This window comes from Terrapene carolina, unplaced genomic scaffold (assembly GCF_002925995.2).
Source record: "Terrapene carolina triunguis isolate 2854851 unplaced genomic scaffold, T_m_triunguis-2.0 Scaffold838, whole genome shotgun sequence".
Lineage (NCBI taxonomy): Eukaryota > Metazoa > Chordata > Testudines > Emydidae > Terrapene > Terrapene triunguis.
In genome coordinates this window covers 10,018,163-10,033,610 of record NW_020665189.1, presented here as the reverse complement: position 1 = coordinate 10,033,610, position 15,448 = coordinate 10,018,163, and the positions used below count along the sequence as shown (strand labels likewise).

The 15,448-nt window shown below is 40.7% G+C and overlaps 1 protein-coding gene across 1 annotated transcript in view; it reads left to right on the top strand.

Moving 5' to 3' along the window:
• The first annotated feature begins 10,719 nt into the window (after positions 1–10,719).
• Positions 10,720–15,448, top strand: part of CUNH5orf58 (chromosome unknown C5orf58 homolog) — a 5,978-nt gene continuing 1,249 nt past the window's right edge. The window contains exons 1-3 of the mRNA XM_029913752.1: positions 10,720–10,750; positions 14,933–15,024; positions 15,241–15,256. Of these exons, the coding sequence (XP_029769612.1) occupies positions 10,720–10,750; positions 14,933–15,024; positions 15,241–15,256 (139 nt within the window). The remainder of the gene's footprint in view (positions 10,751–14,932; positions 15,025–15,240; positions 15,257–15,448) is intronic.

The window sequence follows — 15,448 nt, the reverse complement described above, 5'->3', positions numbered from 1 at the left end:
AAGAAAGATAAAGCTTTTGATGAATATCAGAAAAGCTTCTGAGGAGTGAGATGTGTTACTTAGTGAAATAGTCCCATAAAGTAATCTCTTGGAAGTCTAAAAGTAGGTTGGAACAAAAACTGGTAAAATGTGCAGTGAAAATGGATTCAGCACTGTCAGGGAGCCGGATTATACAATCTAATGGAGATGCAAAAAAGACTATAGTTCTTGATCCTATAATCTTCAACATGTACCATAATAACAATCAGCAGGTTCAATATAAACAGGAAAATGGGAATCATTGGCCAAAAGTGAACAGTTAGAATCCCTTAAACTGATTATATGTTGTATGATATCTACAGTACAAGGGTCTACAAAGAAAACAAACTGAGTATCTCAAATCAAGATTAACTAAAATAATAATAAAAACCCCATTAATCTCTCTTTTTAAAGAAAATATAAATAAAAATATTTAGTAATAGATTAGCCAAAAAAGTAAATATTTGACATGTAAAGAATTTGAATCTCATAGGTCACTTTGTTTATATAGACGTAGCTCTTACAGTTATCAACTACAAAAAGCTATTACATTAGTCACAAACTGACAATTAATTAAAAAAATATTCTTACTATTCCTGTTTTGATTTAATTTAAATACTTTCATTTAGCTTTAGGAGGAAATGAACAGAGATTTACATGTCCCAGTAGTGCCAAGAGATATTAACTGCAGCATGTGTAGTCATACCCAAACTAGCTTTGATCTATCTAGCTCAAACAATAGCCGTGAAGTTGTGGCAGCACAGGCTGTATAAGCCCACGGGCCCCTTGGTGTGTCCTCAAGCAGCTAGCCTGTGCTGCTGCACCTTCTCTTCTATTGTTATTTGAGCTAGATAGATCAAAACTCGCTTAAGAACATCTACACACGTTGCAGTCACATCTCTGAATGCAGTGTAGGCATATCCTCACTCTTAATATCTTGACCAGCTTCAGACATTGTGTAGTTTACACACCATCTTCCACCCTTTTTGCCCAGCATATAATTTATCATGCTTTTGGAACATATATATGCTTTAAGCTCACCTGTTAATTTGTCATTTTCCAGATACCCAAACCTAAGAGGAGAAACTCTAAATACATTAAGCAGGACAGCTGTATGGGTGTTCCAATGAGTGACACAAAGTCCCAGATATCTGCTGCTGGTGTGGTAACCTGAAGCACACCTTTCTGGGCAAGCAAGCTTCATATTAAGTGGACGATCAGCAATGACAATATTCATAGTGTAACCCACCAACCACGTCCACCAGTTGTGGTTTGATTTTGGTGGCTTTCTTGGTATGGACATACTATTAGGATGTAAGACCAATGAATTATTAAGTGCATTTACCAAGAACCACTGCTACATGGTTGGTGAGACTGGTTGGGGAGCAATGGCTAACATACTGATGTGGCCAATGATTACTGTAGGGCACAAGTATCAGAGGGGTAGCCGTGTTAGTCTGAATTTGTAAAAAGCAACAGAGGGTCCTGTGGCACCTTTAAGACTAACAGAAGTATTGGGAGCATAAGCTATCGTGGGTAAGAACCTCACTTCTTCAGATGCAAGTAATGGAAATTTCCAGAGGCAGGTATAAATCAGTATGGAGATAATGAGGTTAGTTCAATCAGGGAGGGTGAGGTGCTCTGCTAGCAGTTGAGGTGTGAACACCAAGGGAGGAGAAACTGCTTCTGTAGTTGGATAGCCATTCACAGTCTTTGTTTAATCCTGATCTGATGGTGTCAAATTTGCAAATGAACTGGAGCTCAGCAGTTTCTCTTTGGAGTCTGGTCCTGAAGTTTTTTTTGCTGTAAGATGGCTACCTTTACATCTGCTATTGTGTGGCCAGGGAGGTTGAAGTGTATTGCCTACAGGTTTTTGTGTATTGCCATTCCTGATATCTGACTTGTGTCCATTTATCCTCTTGCGTAGTGACTGTCCAGTTTGGCCAATGTACATAGCAGAGGGGCATTGCTGGCACATGATGGCATATATAACATTGGTGGACGTGCAGGTGAATGAGCCGGTGATGTTGTAGCTGATCTGGTTAGTTCCTGTGATGGTGTTGCCGGTGTAGATATGTGGGCAGAGTTGGCATTGAGGTTTGTTGCATGGGTTGGTTCCTGAGTTAGAGTTGTTATGGTGCGGTGCGTGGTTGCTGGTGAGAATATGCTTAAGGTTGGCAGGTTGTCTTGGCCTGCCTCCCAAGGTCTGTGAAAGTGAGGGATCATTGTCCAGGATGGGTTGTAGATCACTGATGATGCGTTGGAGAGGTTTAAGCTGAGGACTGTAGGTGATGGCCAGTGGAGTTCTGTTGGTTTCTTTTTTGGGCCTGTCTTGTAGCAGGAGGCTTCTGGGTACACGTCTGGCTCTGTTGATTTGTTTCTTTATTTCTTTGTGTGGGTATCGTAGTTTTGAGAATGCTTGGTGAAGATCTTGTAGGTGTTGGTCTCTGTCTGAGGGGTTGGAGCAGATGCGGTTGTACCTCAGCGCTTGGCTGTAGACGATGGATCGTGTGGTGTGTCCGGGGTGGAAGCTGGAGGCATGAAGGTAGGCGTAGCTGTCGGTGGGTTTTCGGTATAGGGTGGTGTTAACGTGGCCATCACTTATTTGTACTGTGGTGTCTAGGAAGTGGACCTTCCATGTAGATTGGTCCAGGCTGAGGTTGATGGTGGGGTGGAAGCTGTTGAAATCATGGTGGAATTCTTCCAGGGTCTCCTTCCCATGGGTCCAGATGATGAAGATGTCATCAATGTAGCATAGGTAGAGAAGGGGCGTGAGTGGACAAGAGCTGAGGAAGCGTTGTTCCAGGTCAGCCATAAAAATGTTGGCATATCATGGGACCATGCGGTGCCACTGGTCTGGAGGTATATATTGTCACCAAATTTGAAATAATTGTGCGTGAGGATAAAGTCACAGAGCTCAGCAACAAGTTGTGCTGTGTCATCATCAGGGATACTGTTCCTGACAGCTTGTATTCCATCTGTGTGTGGGATGTTTGTGTAGAGAGCCTCTACATCCATGGTGGCTAGGATGGTGTTTTCTGGGAGGTCACCAATGCATTGTAGTTTTCTCAGGAAATCTGTGGTGTCACGGAGATAGCTGGGAGTGCTGGTGGCGTAGGGTCTGAGTAGGGAGTCCACATATCCAGACAGTTCTTCAGTGAGAGTGCCAATGCCCGAGATGATGGGGTGTCCAGGATTTCCAGGTTTGTGGATCTTGGGTAGTAGATAGAATAACCCCGGTCGGGGCTCTAAGGGTATGTTGATTTGTTCCTGTGTTAGTGTAGGGAGTGTCCTGAGTAGATGGTGCAGTTTCTTAGTGTATTCCTCAGTGGGATCTGAGGAAAGTGGCCTGTAGAATTTGGCATCTGCTCCAACCCCTCAGACAGAGACCAACACCTACAAGATCTTCACCAAGCATTCTCAAAACTACGATACCCACACAAGGAAATAAAGAAACAAATCAACAGAGCCAGACGTGTACCCAGAAGCCTCCTGCTACAAGACAGGCCCAAAAAAAGAAACCAACAGAACTCCACTGGCCATCACCTACAGTCCTCAGCTTAAACCTCTCCAACGCATCATCAGTGATCTACAACCCATCCTGGACAATGATCCCTCACTTTCACAGACCTTGGGAGGCAGGCCAAGACAACCTGCCAACCTTAAGCATATTCTCACCAGCAACCACGCACCGCACCATAACAACTCTAACTCAGGAACCAACCCATGCAACAAACCTCAATGCCAACTCTGCCCACATATCTACACCGGCAACACCATCACAGGACCTAACCAGATCAGCTACAACATCACCGGCTCATTCACCTGCACGTCCACCAATGTTATATATGCCATCATGTGCCAGCAATGCCCCTCTGCTATGTACATTGGCCAAACTGGACAGTCACTACGCAAGAGGATAAATGGACACAAGTCAGATATCAGGAATGGCAATACACAAAAACCTGTAGGCAATACACTTCAACCTCCCTGGCCACACAATAGCAGATGTAAAGGTAGCCATCTTACAGCAAAAAAACTTCAGGACCAGACTCCAAAGAGAAACTGCTGAGCTCCAGTTCATTTGCAAATTTGACACCATCAGATCAGGATTAAACAAAGACTGTGAATGGCTATCCAACTACAGAAGCAGTTTCTCCTCCCTTGGTGTTCACACCTCAACTGCTAGCAGAGCACCTCACCCTCCCTGATTGAACTAACCTCATTATCTCCATACTGATTTATACCTGCCTCTGGAAATTTCCATTACTTGCATCTGAAGAAGTGAGGTTCTTACCCACGATAGCTTATGCTCCCAATACTTCTGTTAGTCTGTAGGGCACAGTTTCTTGCCCTTCTGGAATCTCAAATGGCTCTGGTACCATGAATGTCCAGGGAATGGATCAGAGGAGAACAGTCCATGGATTCTTAGGATAACATCATCATAGTCCATTCAGATTTGTTTAAGACTCCCTCCACCTTCACTAAATGTAAAAAATATCAGGAAGGGAAGGAAAGACCATGGGCCTACCAAAGGTTAGACCCCCCAGGAGGAAAAACCCAACCTCCTGTTTCCTGGAAAAATGGAGACGAAACTAATTACTGACTCAGATTCTGACTCAAAGCAACCAGATCTTGTGGACCAAACACCTACTCCAGAACCAGGGACTCATATGATTTCGCTGTGGAATGACACAAAGATGAGATGTTCCAGGAAGTATATTGTCAATAAGCCAAAGGTGGCGGTGAATGTAATTATGGCTCTGGAATGACTGGGTCACTGATTTACCCATTTTCAGTTATGGAGTAGACTGGCTCCCTCAGACAGATTAGTGGGCCAAATTATTGGTACCTAAACTGGTGCATAATGCACTCTTAAACTGGCCTATTCAGTACCCTCAGTGGTTCACCTGAGGACCAGGGAATGTCTCAATAAGAGGCACTAATGCAATAGCCAATTAATTTGTTGTGATGATCGATGCCACTCCCAAAATTCTTAATAAACATAATGATAAAGGATCTTGAGACCTTTCTCTAGGTAAATGTCACAACAGCCTAACACATCCATGTGAAAGGAAGTCGATATTGCATAGGTCATTACAGTGTGCTGCATATACATCTGCTTTGTCTGCTCTGTTTTGGTGTAGTTTTAAGGAGATCTAGAAATGTCATGAAGCACTGTTGTAGACTGTAGACAGCTTAACAAGAGATTTCAGCTGTTTAGATTTTAGAAGAGGAACCCTCAAACTGAGTCCAGGAACATTCTGTCACACTCTCCTTTGTGCCTTTTTTGTTTTGCCCTTCTACTGCATAGTTCACAAAGCTGCAATAGACAAGAAAATACCATTTGACCACGAAAAAAGTCTTTCTAACAATTTTGTTGGAGGGAAAAAAATTAAAGCAACAGGATTTGCATAGACTGCATCTGACCAAGATAACTAAATTTTGAAGATGAGCACAACCTTCATATTAATTTTTACTTTATTTAATTTATTGGCCATAATTTAATTGTTTTAGGGAATTGCATTAGCATATTGCAAATATTATAAAAATATTGCCAGTAAGTATTTTAATTACTGTCTTGACATCTTAGATTGTGAAGAGACCTCAAGGGGAGCTTAATTGTGACACGTTCAAGCATATATTACATGCTTATCTCTACAGTGGTGCTCATCAGGAAAGTTTAGAATATTGGGAAAATGTTATTAATACCATTAAGTTAGCTTGTGTATCAGCTATATTTCTGAGTAGCTAATGAGCTTGTCTATCCTTCTTTGCAAAGGAATTAAGACTTGATTAGACTCTTCAGTATTTGAAAGGTCTCTTGTGTGTGTTATTATGCTGAGCTTTCCATTCTCATGTTGAAATCCTTGCATAGCTAAACAATTTGGCAGACTGCATCACTCAACATACAACTATCAGACATAACTAAATTTTTCACAAGTGATTGAAGTATGTCTGTACAAAGAATACTGTATCACCTGTGGGAGAAAAATTAGTCCTCACTCTGACTTTGAAGCAACAAGCCAGAGGTAGCTTTATTTTCGAGCAATTGCAAATGCACGGGAGAGTACTCACGGGCAGAGGTTCCCCTCCCGAGGCAGGTAGGTAAACAATTAGGCAAGCTTTTATACCTTTCATTACATACAATAATGAGCAACAAATGTATTTTGTAATACATTTTCTTCCTGATATCTCACTTTTCTCATTAATTTCTGCCACAGTCTACATTCCATTCTTATCTAACCCAAGGTCAAAACAGTATCTCTTACAGTCTGTTCCCATTCGCTTTCTACTCGCCTAGGCCTTCAAGTCTCGCGTTATTAGAGTCAGTGTCAGCCTGACTTTGTTAGCCTGACTCTTGCTCTATTCCTAGAGACTAAGATCTCTATGTTCAAATTCCCTTTATCCCTTTCTCCACTTCCACACCCCTTTTCACTACTCGTTACCTAACTTCCTCTGTCGCTCACTGAAGATATGTTTCTGACAAAGATTGACTGTCTTGTTTCTACTAATGTTATAACTTGTACTTTCATGTACTGTATTGGCTACATGTTAACAAATGAACCATTTATATTTCTCCTGGCAGTACGCCTGGCTTTCTTGAGTTGACTTGACTACAACATTACTGCAGCAGTGATGAATTCAGAATATAAAAGGATCTATTGAAATACAGCTTATAAAATCCTAGTCTTTGGGTTTGAGCAAATGCTAACAAAATGATCACAGCTGTATACTTAATGACTGATTTCAGATTAAACCAATGTGTGTGTATGTGTATATATAAAATGTTAAACTAGTCATCCCAGTGGCCAGCTAATGATATAATGTCACACTATATACTGGAGAAAGAACCCAACACTTTGGCTATGAATGATGCTATAGGTATGTGGCAAGAAGGCAAAAGGGAAGATTTAAATGCAGAATGGCACCCCCTGAAACCAGCATACTCTGCAACCACAGATCCTGATGATGTTTGAGGATGATACTGTCTTTCTCCCAGGAGGAGATTTCTTCATAGAGACAGAAAGAACTGAACGGGGGTGCAACTGCTAAACATGACATTTTTTACCAGTTTGGGAGTGTCCTGAAAGCCCCTCTCTAGAAATTCTGATTCCTAGGCGTGATGTAGTTTCCTCGGTTGAATAAGAGGAAAAGCCATGGGAGTCTGATTTTCAGCATTTAAAGAAAAGGAGATCATAACAGGTAGGCACACATTTCCCTGCAAACAATAAATAATATAACATCACTGAATAAGAAGCAGATAAGATGGTCCTAGTACGACATTGGCACTACTTAAATCTGATATTTATTACATACTTGCATAATTTCACATTTGGAATAATTCCCTACACGTTTCATCCAAGCACATTCATGTTGTTCAACTTGCTATTACTCAATACATTGTAATTATGGGATAAAGATCCTTTAGTGGCTTTTCTTTTGCTATTCAGCAGTTCTACCATTCATGTTTTCAGAGATCACACTACTTGCTGAGAGTGCATTACTTAGAATTTGTGACACTGTTTTATTTACACAGCCAGGTTGAGTGTAATTGTAGAGATTAAATTTGGGTTATATTGTAAATTTATTTATTACTCCCAGTTTATGAGAGATCCTAATTACAAAGAAATGGCACAAGGTAATTGCTGAGGAAGAATTGCTTCAGTATCTCATGTTATGCCTTCTGTTGGATATTTTATCATTTTACCAAAACCAATTATTCTGCCACTATGGCACAAACAATTACACATGTAATTTAAAAATCATACTAGTATCTTCTCACACAGAGTATTAAAACATTGTTCATTTTAGACAGATTGCTACGTGTACTTTTTAATGATTCCGAGTTATGATATATGTCCTGAAGGGTGTAGGGCAGTGAATGAAAAAGTCATGTAACAGCTGGAAGTTTCTGTTCTTTACAACCTGCAATATATCCAGTCTGTCGTTAGCCATTAAGTACATGGCATAAAATGGATTTTAGCAAAGAGGGAAACACTTGCAATGAAACCATAACTCATTGCATCGACCCTAGCAAGGTCCCCTACTTTCTGCGGTCTATCAGTGAATATGCTATTATTGCCAGGAATACAATATCATTATAATGAGAATACTATAATAATTGGGTATAGGGCAAATCCTGAAATCTCCTCAACTCTCTTTGAAGTCCACTGAACTGAGGGGCATTCTGTGGCCACCAAGTACCATGTGGGATCCAGCTGTAATTGTAGACAGCTAGATATATGGATGAAAGCTTAGTATGCAGATGAAGGGCATTAAGTAAGATTTCAATGTGATATAAGAAAAGATCATGGTTCAAAAGAGAACTAGAAGCTGTGCTATTAATTGAACCATGTTGCAATGCTTATTACTTTCCAGAGAGCTGAATTCAAATGGTTGCAAGACCTCATGGGACCTGCAAGATCTCTTCCAATAAACTTTTTTTTATTAAAGGTATGGGAAATAATGATAAAATTGTTCAAAATTTAGTCATTTTTGCTGATAAACTCCAGAAATTATGGGGAAAAGATTAACCCCAAGGAGGGGAAGTCTCTTCATGATGGCTATCCACCACTTAGTCCTGGCACCATGACTCCCAAATGTTTCTGAACTTGACTCAAAAGAACATGAAGTTGGAGTTGTGCCTCAAGATTCCATGGGCAGGAATTGTGCAATAGACGTGCAATTTCTGTTTTCCCAAGGCCAGTTAATACTTACAGCCAGCCACAGGAAAAAGGGACATGGCTAGGATGTGATCTTGCAACGTGTTACTTTATGTATGCCCTTGTTTTCTGACCTTAATAAATACAACAGTGTCTCAGTAATCAGAGAAACTGCAAATCCACTGTGAATTTTCATTCTGACTTCACAGCCAAAGAATTACAGTGTTCATGTGTATTTGGACAATTTCTGGGTATTTGTGAAAATGTTTGCAAATTCTGAAAGTTTTCAGAATTCCAACACTCATGATTAAGGCTACATCTATACTACCATTTATGTTGGGATAACTTATGCTGCTCAGGGGTGTGAATAAGCCACCCTCTCCTTCCCCCCTCTCTCCCCCCCGCCCCGAGTGATATAAGTTACACTGACCTAAGTACCGGTATAGACAGTGCTATGTTGGTGGGAGAGCTTCTCCTGCCAACATGGCTACAGCCATTTGTTGTGGGGTGGATTAAGTTGATGGGAGACCTCTCTCCCATCAGTTTTGAGTGGCTATACTAGAAAGCTTACAGCGGTGCAGCTGTATCGGTGCTGCTGCACTGCAGTAAGCTCTCCAGTGTAACCATAGCCTAAGTATCCAAACTCTCATTCTGGGGGTACCTTGTTGGTTATTAACTGTTCTTCTGTTTAAAAAGTCTGTCATCTGATCAGGGAGCAGAAATAATACTATGTGACTTTGCTAAACAACTAAACAATATGAATAGTAAATATCAAATATCTGAAGCAAATAGCCCTTAGCCTGAAAACTGTTCATCTAAGATATTCAAATTCATTCTAAAAACATCTAAAAATTTGTGGGCCACAAAAAAAGAGCTAAACTTGTATTAATAACAAATAGTTTTGCCAGTTTTCATTTTTAGCACTAACATAGCTCAGGTCTGTCTATTATTATTCTTATAGCATTGCCTAAGGACCAACCAAGAATGGAGCTCCATAGTGCTTGGTACTATAGAAACAAAGAGTAATAGATAGTCCCTGCCCCAAGGAGATTACAATCTACATAAACCAGACACACACAGGATGGAGAAGCGGTAGAACACAGCAGCAGAGTGAACTATATGAAGGCAGCAAATGATAGTTCAAGGATTTCTTTGTGGGCTGGATTTAGTTAGGAGGGAATCAACTACATGGAAAGAAAAGGGAAGGGTGAGAGGACATTGAAGGGAGGATGAAAGGGTCAGAGGAGCAGATATGGAGTGATGCTGAGGTGAAGAGATGGTGGGGGAGAGTTGGACCAAACAGCCAATCAGCACAGAGGAAGTTCAGTCAAAACTACAAACTGAAATGACTTTGCCAGTGTAAAGCTTCATTGTGTTTAAGAGGAAAGGGTTAAAGTTAGTGGGAACCAATCACATTTGAGAGCCTAAATAATGATTTAACTATGTCTATGGGTTCAGTGGAAAAATAATGTATAATCTTCCTTGATATGGAAGTACTTGAAGAGGATTAGAAGGGACTAGGGTAGTGAACTCCAAAATTGAGTCCTTTCACAAATATTCTTTAAACAGAAAAGGATGGGGTGGGAATTGTGTATCTATTGAGGGATTAAATATAAATTTAGTACATGAGGGTTTCTTAAAGCTATTTTATCCTTTCAATATCTTCTGCTAAATTTAGTGACTTGTTAGAAATCATTAATCTTGTTCAAAATCAAGCAAAGACTTCCTTACAAAACACTAAGTCACATCTTTTTTTTTATTATTATTATTATTTTTTATTTTGCTGAGATTATAGTATAGACACAATTTCTCTGGTGCTGCACAAGTGGAATTCATCTGATTGGTGGAGAGGTATGAATGTAACACAACATACCAGTCTATGGAGTTAATTTCAGAGGAGTAAAGTGCTCCTATTGCTAAGGAAACAAAGCTTACAGTGGCTTAATACTAAGATGGTTTCCTGTGCAGAATATACTATACTTCCTACTAATCATGGTGAGCCATAGTTGCTTGCCTGAATTAATACAAGGTAAAAATGAAGATACAGCTAACAATGCTACTGCAAAGTAAGTGAAATTATTTCTGTCCTATATAATTTTGTGCAGTGGGCAGGGAAAATATTAGTAGGCATTTTCAACTGAAGATTACACCCATAGTTAAATATTACATCTTTCTGTCTTAAGATGCATTAAATATTTACACATTTAGTGCCAGATATTTTTGAGCCTAAATTACAATATACCTAAACTGAAAAGTACCATTTAAAATATAAAAGCGACTTCACAACAGCTTTATATGCAACTGTTGAGGAATCCACAGACTACAGAACATAAACCTATGGGGTTGATACTGTTTAAAAAATATTTTCATATAAATAAAAACAGTCAACTGTAATGCAGACACAGGATGTTTCTAATGTAACCTGTTTAGGTGGAGGTGCGGAAGTAAATGAAATTGCTACTGAGATTGTAAAGCCTGATGTTGCTGTGGGCTTAGAAACCACATTTAGCCAGACAGACCGCATTAGCCAGACAGTATTTGTCTAACAGTGGGCGGGTAAAGGCTTTGGACAGTCATTTACATGTTTTTTCACTCACTGGCCACAGCATATTTTACTAGTGGTTTGTTGTTTGGTCACATCATTCAGATATCAAAATAGAGTCTCAATATACTTCATCATATACTTCTCTGTTATTGTTCATGGTCTCCTCAAAAAGGAGTTAATGTTCAAACTGGCTGGCAATTCTCAGTCTGAGGTTGAGAATTAGAACTTTTAATTGCCAATTAGCAGTCTAATTATGAAGATAAGCACCTGGTGCTTGATTTCATTGATCTCAAAGTGAGTGAGGCACCTAAGGCCTTGGCTACACTCAGGACTTCCCAGCGCTGCCTCTCTCGCAGCGCTGTAAGTACTCCACCTCTCCGAGGGGAATAGCTTGCAGCGCTGCGAGCGAGCGTGCAGCGCTGCAGGCTCTGATTACACTCGCGCTTTACAGCGCTGTACTCGCTGCGCTCGGGACGGGGGGCGTTTTCACACCCCTGAGCGCAGCAAGTTGCAGCGCTGTACAGCGCCAGTGTAGCCAAGGCCTAAGTAACTTTGTGAATCCCGTCCTTCATGAATAAATGGAAAACCCAGCATGATCTAAACAATTTGTTTTCTAAAAGGGAGCACTTCATGTCAGGAATTCATAATAGCAACATGGGCATTAATGTACCTTCATTTTAATTATGTTGCTGCATTGAACGTATCTGTAATGCATTTTACTCTGGAAGTGGAATGTTTTCAAGTTCAAGTTTTTAAATGATTTCTGAATGGATTATTATTAGCATGAACATTTTCAGCATTGTGCTATATGTCTTGTTAAAGGAAATATTATAGCTGTAAACCATTAAAGGAAATTTCAGAATCCCACATCACAAATTTGTATTGTATTTGATGTTTTGCTCACTGAAATCCTCACACATTCCATTTGCACCTATATTTTCTTTGCGCACATTAGATTGCCACACTCACGGACCCTTCCAGAAAAATCACCAACTTCTATAGAGCCTGAGATAAGGAGCTGTCTTTTTCCTTACAGATCCACAGAAAGGACAAGACTAATTCACTCGCACGGGTGTTTCTGTGGGAACTTTGAGGACTTTGTAAACTGCAAGATTGTAGTACCGGAACTGGTGTACGTGTGAAGTGTTTCCTCTTTTGCATTTCTCAGCTTCAAAGAAACCTCAGGCTAAGCAGTATAGGGTGTTGTCTCTCTCAGTTACAGTAACAGTTAACTTGCTCCTCAACACAAAGAAGTGGGGTTCTAACCTGTACTGTATTTTAGCTTTCACTGCTGTCATGAAATGTTAAACCTAGGGCACTTTCATTCCAAGTTAAAACTTTGTGCAAACATACAGCAGAAAGAGGAAGAGAGAGAATATAAGGGTAAATAAACCGCAAACAAACTGCCTTTTCCTCTCATCCTATGTCTATTTACTGTACACACGAGAAATTCCACAGGCTCAATCTCCTCTGAGGTGCCTATGATCCCTCTTGCCAGTAATGCCCAAGCAGGAAGCCTGAAGTGAAGATGAACATTGATCAGCACTAGTGCCTGACATACATTGAGCAATACTGCTAGCAACCATTCCTCTTCAAAGTGATTGTGCAGTGTCACTGGCCACAAGTACTACACAGCCGGTGTTTACCTGTTCTTCAGAGAACAGCAGCCATGAAAGGATGAATCCCTCTATACTTAACGTTTGAACACCAGTTGCAATGCAATATTGATTGAACCCTCTTTGCTCTGTACCTTCTGCCCTTGTGTGTCTGTGTTAGCAATTCTTGCTGTTTTTGGTGGAAGCCAGGTATTTGCTATAATAACCAGTGTGGATAATGTAGCAAAGTGCCTTCCTTGTCCTACTCCAAGCCAGGTCCTTGACAAGGTCTGAAATCAGTATAAATGAAATCTACACACCTCTGTGCATATGTAGAGAGGAAAATAATTAGTTATCGCTAAGGAGTCAGCTGCTGTACTGTGCAACAACTTCCAAATCTCCAGAGACCAGTCTGGTTTTCTGTATAAATAATGTCTCAATACGATGAAATGAACCCTTTTCAGTAGACATCAGTCTTAACACAGTTCTTTAGTTGCCACCTCTATCCTGTTTACCTTTCCTCCTCCCTCTTTAATCCTCCTGCAAAGCTTGTTATTATTTCCCTCCTCCCCAGCCCCTGTAAAACCCCATCCCTTGGAGTCATCTGATTTAAGTGAAAATTTCAGGTTTTATTTACTTAAAAATAAATGTCTGGCCTTCACGGTTGTAGAGAACAGCTTGAAAAGGTGTCCCCTAAAGGCTGTGTATGTAGGGCTGTGTTTGGACCTAGCACAAGGTATAAACAGGGTCTTGTGCAGTTTTGGGGAGGGGCAGCTGCTTGGTGCCTAGAGGTCACCAAAACTGCTGAATCAGCTCCCCAGGGCTGTCAGCCAAGCTACAGTTCCCAGCATGCCTTGCTTTGGGCTCACAGGAAGCCATGGCACTTCCTGTTTCCGGAGGCAGCAGGTTTATCTCGCTTGGGGGGGGAGGCCCAGGCCTGCTGGGGAGCTACAGGGCTCCAGCAGGGTGGACAAAGGAGTGCAAGTTCCGTGGTGGAGTGCTGAGGGGCCCAGCACTGCCACTCCCGGCATTTACTTGGTCTGAACTGGGCTCTCCTCAGGGGCATGACATTCAGGCCAGAGGGCTCCTGATTCTGGGGAGCCAGCCCTCAGGGCATTGTGCTGCACCTTAGCTTGTGCATGTGTGAGGTGGGGCTGTGTCTGAGTTCCCTGCAGCTGCACCTCACTGATTTCATTTGTATCCCACAGTCCTGACTAGGAGACCCCCAAACCAAGACCATACAAGGGGACTCCCTTCAGACAAACACTGGTGTTGGGGTTTTCGTGTTCATATTGAGCCCTTCTGCAAACACTCCACAGGGGTCCCATCTCATTATTGCCTGCTTCTTGTCACCATCAAAACAGGGCTGTATGCATTTTGGCTGCCCTGCGCAGATCAAATCCGGGTCCTTTCACCATGTACAGCCTTTGTGAATCATATAGGCACCTCATGAACATCAAAACAGGCCCATTTCCCGCCCACAAGTTCATGAAACTTTCTGTTTCCAGTGATGACACATGACACAAACTTAAATGTCAAAGTGAGGGAGTGTTGTTTAGTGGTTAGACCAGGAGGCTGGTATGAGGAGAGCTGGTGGTTATTCCCAACTCTGCCATGGACTTGCTCTGTGACATTGGGTAAATTACATATTCTCTCTGTGCCTTAGTTTGCCCATCTGTAAATTGGTGATAATTACCCATTTGGGTAAAATATTTTTAGATTCTTGGATGAAAGGTGTCATATAAGCACAGACTATTAGTGTTTTATGATTTTGTAGGAGGAATTGAAGGCCAGCCTTCAGAATGTTCATAATTTTGATCTCAGGGTCCTGGCTGGAACTACTGCAAAGGTACCTTTTCAGTAGTTTATGGTCAGTCCTTAACTCGTAGCACTTTAAAGGAAGGCCAAATCAGCTAATAGAAACATTTAGATTTAGATAAGTAAAAGATTTCTTACTTAAAAAAGGCACCCACTCATTTGAAATGACACTAATGAAAATAAAAATGTAATCAATGTTACCCAGTCCTCCATTTTAATTTGTGTCTGCAATGCAAGGATATTTTACTTTACTGCAAAAGTATGAGGCACACTTTCCCCCTTCTCTTTAGGATCTCCTTTGTCTCTGGTTAATGACGTTTACATGATAACAAACCCCCCAGCTTGCAGGAATAAGAAACTGGACAAAACATCTATGTTCAAGGTAAGTTTGATTTTATTGTTGCAACTTATCACCTAAGAACGCTTAGAGGCATAAACATATTGCTCATTTAGGAAACTTCCCAGAGCTTTTCCAAATAAATTATTACACTTTGTTACACTTCCAAGGTGATTCTCACAAACTATATATAAACTTAGAATGACAAGAAAAAATCGATGCATCTGAAATTTCTTTTTGTGTATATTTTTCTGGAAGCAGCTCTGTTTAAAAAAAAGTACAGGCAGTTAAAAATTGGAACAGTCTTAAAATTTGCTACTTACTTTCAAATGGTTTAATGCTCTTATTTCTCAAAAAATGCCCCCCCCCGAAACTAAAAAAATAAAAAACAAAAGTTTGGTCAGGAGATGAAAAATGAGTAGTAGGATCTTAGCAATAAAATTGTCAGGATATTTATATGTATTAATAA